The 6,498-nt window shown below is 53.3% G+C and overlaps 1 protein-coding gene across 1 annotated transcript; it reads right to left on the bottom strand.

The window, feature by feature from the left end:
• Nucleotides 1-266: 266 nt before the first annotated feature.
• Rgs16 (regulator of G protein signaling 16) lies at nt 267-5,530 on the bottom strand. The gene is made up of 5 exons (XM_004643425.2): nt 5,399-5,530; nt 4,414-4,524; nt 3,627-3,691; nt 3,186-3,352; nt 267-1,998 (listed from the first exon to the last, which is right to left on the bottom strand). The coding sequence occupies exons 1-5, from the start codon at nt 5,440-5,442 to the stop codon at nt 1,783-1,785; spliced, it is 603 nt and encodes a 200-aa protein (XP_004643482.1). The 5' UTR covers nt 5,443-5,530; the 3' UTR covers nt 267-1,782.
• Nucleotides 5,531-6,498: the final 968 nt, after the last annotated feature.

Here is a 6,498-nt window from a genome sequence, read left to right as displayed (position 1 = left end):
AGACAAGATGTTGTGAGGGCCAGCCAAATAGCTCAGCGGACTAAAGTGTCTGCAAGCAAGCGCAGGGGCTGGGGTTCAATCCCTGGGCCTGCCATGCCAGCCCTGCCCCGGTTTACGCTGAGATGGCAGTTGAGGGGGTGCGCGCCTGTAATCTCAGCTCTCGGGAGGCTGTAAACAGGAGAATCATTACGAGTCTGATCTAGTAGTGAGACCCTGAACACTCTGTAGACCCTTCCCTAAAAATATAGAAAAAACAAAGATGTTGCATTTGAGTTTTATTTTTATTTTATAAGAATATAACATGCTGGCAGAGACTGCATACATCACTCACATGGAGGAACCCAGTTCCCTTGGTGAACAATAAATAAATATCTACATAGTGATGCGCTCCCGACAGGCCCAAAGTGGCTCCCAGCACATTCAGAGGTAGAGTCTGGTGGGGTGGGGACAGTCAGGCAGTGACACCTGCTGAGATTCTCCAGTGGGAAAAATGAAACATAATAATAAATAATAAGAACAATAATGGTAACCAAAAATACATAATGACAGTCAATAACAACAATGGTAACAAAAATAATACACAACACTCGGCATACTGGCAACATATTAAACTTAAATACTTTTCTCCTAGAGGAGTTCAAGGGCGCAGAGGGCAGTGTTGGCTCTTGTGGGGCAAGAGGGGCCTGTCAGGTGAACTCGCCCCTATCCTGGCTCTGGAGCAGAATGTCTGTCTGGCATGGCCTGAGGTGGCCCCCGATCCTGACTCTCCCACCTGGCCCTTCCACGCAGGCCTGCTCCACAGCTGCAGCCTCAGGCTCTGCGCTCCTGGGCTGTCATGGTCCCTGTCCCATCCCTTCCAGTGCTCCAGCATACACCTCACATCCACAGAAGAGAAACTCGAGGTTCACCCCCACCTTGGGCATCTCTTTGTCTCTTCTCGTGCGTGCAGAAAACAACAGTCTGTTTTCTGCAGGACTTCTGGGTTCTGCTGAGAGAAGTGTTTCTTTCGATTCCTGTCCCCCTTGTTCCCTGCTGCCCCTGAGGGCTTCAGCTCCCTTCCTCTGGGCCTCCCTTCCAAGGGCACACAGAGCCCAGTGGCCCACTCATGGGTGGAACTGCTGCACACACAGGGCCGGGGCCTCCACATCAGACCCAAGAGCACCAGGCTGCATCCACAGGCACAAGGTGGCACCTTATTGGGGCTCGTGGGCCACTCAGTCTTTGAGGTATACAAATGTCATTCTGGGCAAGAACCACACAGACTTGCTGACTTTGGAAAGACTGTGAGGGACACAGAGGAGCATTGAGAAGCAGAAGCCAAGGTGTCCCAGGGTGACCTGGGACAGGGATAGGGGAGCAGGCAGAACAGGAAGATTCCACAATTGGGCTCCTTCTGAGTCCAGTCAGGGAACTGGGAAAGGGAGATGAGAGCCAAGTCAACTGATCCCAGGCAAATTCTGGTTGACCTCCTCTGTCCTCTTCAGTTTCCCTGGAATCTGTCTTTGCCCCAGTTGGAAGCCCAAGAGCCAGGGTTAACTGCCATAGCCCCATGTTTGTCCCCAAAGAGCCCTTAGCTATAAGTCCTGGAAAGAGGTGTTCTCACACATGACACCCAGCCCACAGTATCTGGAAGGAGCAGGTATCCACAGGCTGCTAGACCCGTTCCCCTCCACTGTCCTCTTGCACTTGCTGGGAAGAACCTGCCTCCCAGACAAGGGCAGCTGCTTCAGGGAGGGGCGACTCCACCTCTCTTCCTGCTGGCCTCTTTTCCACCCTGGAGGTTCAGGTATGTGAGGGCTCAGCCGGGCTGCAGCTGGATGCAGAGGTGGCAGAGGCTTGGGCGGCCAGGTCCCGGTAGGCAGGTGACTTCAGGAAGCGTGGGTAGGAGTCCTTCTCCATGAGGGTGCGCGTCTTCCCCTGTGCTGCGTCAAAGCACGTGGCCGTGGCCGCCTGCAGGTTCGTCCTGGTCAGCTCCCGGGTCTCATGGTCAATGTTCACCTGTGGAAAGAGGTGTTCATGGGGTCAGGGGTGCAGAGGGGCTGAGACAGGTGACCCGAGGCCGCAAAAGGACCCGCGGGCAGGTGGGACTGTGGACAGAACACGGGACTTGGAGTCCCTGGTGGCTAGGACTGTCCCTACAGCCGACCTCGTGTCCCTCTCCCAATCTCTCAAACTAAAGTGAGGGTTTCCAAGGCTGGATGCCAAGCCAGCCCCCTTTACCCCTTCTGTTACAGCCCTTGCTCGGTCACCACCAGCTCTCTCCTAGCTGACCCCCAGGGCTGCCCTGCTGGTCTCTCTCTTTTGCCCTCACCTGCCTGGCCTGTGTGTCCTGGCAGCTCGAGTGAGCCTTTTAATGCCCACAATGCCCGGCCAGGCCCCTGCACTTGCTGCTTCCTTGCCGGCACGTCCTTGCCTCCCTCAGTTCTCATCTCTGCACTTAGGTGACACCCAGTGAACAGTCCACTCCCCATTGTCCTGTGGGAGGCCTCGCCTCCACGCCCCGCACTGCAGCCCTCCACACTCTTTGTCTTTCATGGTCAGCTTTAGCTGTACCAGAGCATAAATCATCTGACCTGGCTTATCTATTTCATTGGTTATTGGTATTGGTATTTTCAATTCAAATATAAGTCCCATGAGTGGAGGGACTTTGCTATGTGCATTACTATATTCCCTGAGATTATAACAACACCTTACAAGTAACTTCTGTTCAATGAACTTTTATGACATAACATAAAATAGTAAATAAAAGCAGTCTTAAAGTAAGATACAACAGGAAGGCATTACTCTAATTTGTCCAGTAGGGGGCTCCATATTTTCAATCAAACTCAAAACCCAGATAGAGGCAACAGGAAGGCAGGTTGAATTGCAAAAAACAGTCCACAGACCACAGGTCAGCCAGGAGGCTGGGCCACGTTCCATAATGACCTTAACTATCCAGTTGGTAAGTATACTGAGGATCTAAAAATAACTGATTTGCAAAGGTGGGTAGGACAAAAGCGAAAGCCCTCTGACCCACCCTGCTCCATCTGAGTCCAAGGGTGATGTCTGACCATTGCACTGAGCTGGCTTTTCTAGTCTCTGGCCACGGGAGCCCAGTCTCCCGGTGAGAAGCCCACTCCCACTGTCCTGGGTTCTTCATGGGGAAGGGGCAAGACGGTCTGCGTGGGCCACGGTGAGGCACTGACCTCTTTAGGGGCTTCGCTGCGGATGAACTCGTCAAAAATGCAGTGAGCCCTAGAGGCCAGTTTGGCAGCCGATCGGATCTTCTTGAACTCCTCACAGGCCAGCCAGAACTCCAGATTCTCCTCGCTAAATTCCGTCTTGAGGAAGGCGTGGAAGGCGGCCACTCCATCTGAGGTGGGCGGAAAGAGAGAGAGACAGGTCAGACCGGGGGACAGCTGGGGAGAAGAGAAGAAAAGGCTGCAATTGCAGTTAATGGCTCTATTTTTAGAATGTAATCTTCTTGAACAAGGGCCTGCCTTTGTATTTGGAATAGCGGCTGGCACACTAGAGGACCACTATTATCATTGCTATTATGAGTATTTTCCCCGCGTTTTCGGCCTCCCTGGCGTTAAAGCACGTGAGCAAGCGCATGCCAGCCGCAGACACAACACAGTCCTACTCACTTTTACTGCTCAGCAAGGAGTCGAAGGACGCTCTCCACCCCAGGACGTCTTCTGTGATGCATCTACTAAACAACAATGAAAGAAGATTTTTTAAAAAAATTCAAATCGACAAATCAAACCACAGCACAAAATCATAGCACAAATTCCAGCCCTGACTCTGATGTGAAGCTGAAGATTTACAGCAAGACTTGCTCTGTGGCTGCTGAAGCTGAATCCTCAGAATTAGAAGAGTTTAGCTCTGGATTTAGGGTTAGTGGCCCTGTTTTCTAGAGGACAAATCAGCAACCAGACCCTGAAGCCAGGCACCCTTTTGGCCTCAGTCAGTATGTCTAAAACTGTCTCTTCTCTGTCCAAAATTGTTTCTACTTCCCTAGCCCTCTGGCCTGTGTGTGTACACCTCTCCAAGGCAAGACAGGCCTCACACGAGGATACCATCACCCCAGGGCAGCTCTGAAGGTCCTACGAAAGGGATCGAGGCAAGGCGCATGCGCTGATGGAAGCAGCGTTGCTAATAGCGGCTTAAGTGGGTTTGGGCCCTGTTCTCTCTCTGGATACCCGTGCAGGGAGCCCTCCAGATGGGAGAGTCTGGCAGGTAGGTGGTACCCATGCCTGGGGTGCACTTAGAACCCCAAGACCACCTACCCACTCACCCCTGAGCCAAGTAGCCACAGCAACAACAGCCTCAGAGAAAGGTTTCCCAGGTCCACCTAGCAGGTCCTAGGACCTTCTACTATTTTCTTTCTAGGGCCCCTTCCCCACTGGGGTCCTTGGGATGGGCAGAGCTTACCCTTCTTTGTTGTGTTTGCTGCCCCATTCGAATTTGCCAACACTGCCAGCCTCAGAACTCAGGTCTGATTTGTGAAGAAAGATTCCGAGACGTGTCTTGAACTCTTTGGCTCTGCAAGACAAATCATAAGCACGCGGGGTTGGTTCTCTGTCTGCTCACCCAGCATGACCCCCTGGTGGGTCCGGGCCCAAAGTGTGCTTTTCTTGCTACCATTATCAAACATGAAGCAGCAAAAACAAGCATGAGGGCCGGGGAGATGGCTCAGTAGAATAAGCGCTTCCCTGGCAAGCACAAGGGCCTGAGTTCAATCCCCGGTTCCACAAAAAAAAAAAAAAAAACAAGCATGAGCTGTACCTCGGGGTTCTTACACTTTCCAGGTTACAGCCCGGCATGTATAAATTGATTTTTCCCATTTAAAACACACTGATCTATCTTTGTGCCTCCTGATAGGAGCTCAGCATCCCTCAGGTTTGCCAGGATATCTCCAGAACTGTGGAAACTGGTCCCTGTCTTCATCTTTACCTTCTTCCTCCCAGCCACTAGTTTTAATAAGGACTACACGCTGCTGACTAGCTCTCTGGAAAGTTCGAAGAACCCTCACAGGTGAAACACAGAATGGATCTTCCTGCCTTCCCGGGGCAAAGGAGGCCAAGTCCTTAGCTCTGGGCCGGGGAATGAAAACCAAGCCCCAAAGAAACTGAGACAGCCTCGGTTTTGCCTGGAGTTGCTAGCACACTCATCTTGCGGCAGGGTCTTAAGCGGAACTGAGAAGTGCGGGTTGTCACAAGGTGGGAATGGCACGCAGCAGAGCTCAGCTTCCCTCACCTCTCCTTTCCCCTCCTGGCATCGTGGTGCTCTCTGAGCCCCTACTCAGGTCGCTAGCTAGCCACTCCCTCCCCTGCCCAAGTCCCCAAGTCCGCAACTCCACTTCCTAAGAGTTGGTGGGGCTTGGACTTTTTCCTCCGGGGAGCTGAACTGCTGTTACCTCTCCAGGCAGGTGGTGGGGAAGGTGGCCAGGGTGCGGCACATGGTTGCAGGCGCAGGGCAGCACGTCGTGGGAAGGATGGTGACTGGCTCCAGCGGGCTCGTGGATGGGGACTAAATCGACAAGTAGAGCTCAGAGCAAGCTGTACACGCCGGCCGCCGCTGCCTAGGCTTTTATTCCCTCGGAGCATAGGGGGTGGGGCGGGGCTGGGAGCCGCTGACCAATCGGAGAGCGCTTGTGCGCTGCCTTGAGGGAGAAGGCGGGGCCGCAGCCCCCTAGGGCGGGGCTTGATTGGCAGCGCTGGCCCGCGGCGGGGCTGCCCCCTCCTCCTCCTCCCCCTCCTTGGAGCTGCGGAGCCTCGTGCACCAGCTTGGTAGGAAAAAACCCGCCGACCTCTAGTAAAATCAAGAAAGCAAAGCAACAGTGTCAGGAAGGTCTGCGCGTGGAGGTGGCAGGTCGGGGAGGCGCACACGGAGGCGATCACAGGAAAATCTGAGTCTCTTGGGTCATGAGGGGCAGAAGCACAGGGTGCAGCCTGGGCAAAGCCGCATCAAGAGGATACCGATGATTACCTGCCCCGCGTTCCTGCCCCGATGGCCGCCGGGCTGAGTAAACTCTTCATCACTATCATCATCTCCATTTTCTAGATGAACAAACAGGATGAGGGAGTAAAGCCATTTGCCCACGGGCCGAGCTGGAGGCAGCAGACGCGTGGGGAGGGTGCGCTTCATGGAACACCTACTGTGTGCCACGCACTTTCAGAGGGACTCTGAGAGCTAACAGATCACTGTAAGTGGTGCCGGAATTTAGACTTCAGATAAGTTAACCATGCTCTTCCCAATCAAAATAAATAAATAATCCTACTGCTCCATAACTGGTCAGTGATGGGGGCTGCGCAGTCACTTGCTGGTCTCCCCATCTGTGAGATACCCCGCCTCTCCTCACCCTCCCACAAAGGTATTACGGCGGCACCCGTTGACCCTCAGTTCTCTTTAGAGTTGCAGTTTTGTTGGTTTTCTTTGTTTGTTTGTTTGTTTTCTTTTTCCTGTGCAGGGTCACCCAAGCTAAATCACTCAGGCTGAACTTAGACCTCCAGTGCC

This window comes from Octodon degus, unplaced genomic scaffold (genome assembly GCF_000260255.1).
Source record: "Octodon degus isolate 3935 unplaced genomic scaffold, OctDeg1.0 scaffold00176, whole genome shotgun sequence".
Lineage (NCBI taxonomy): Eukaryota > Metazoa > Chordata > Mammalia > Rodentia > Octodontidae > Octodon > Octodon degus.
The sequence above is the reverse complement of the archived record's forward strand: the minus strand, read 5'-3'. Positions and strand labels throughout refer to the sequence as shown.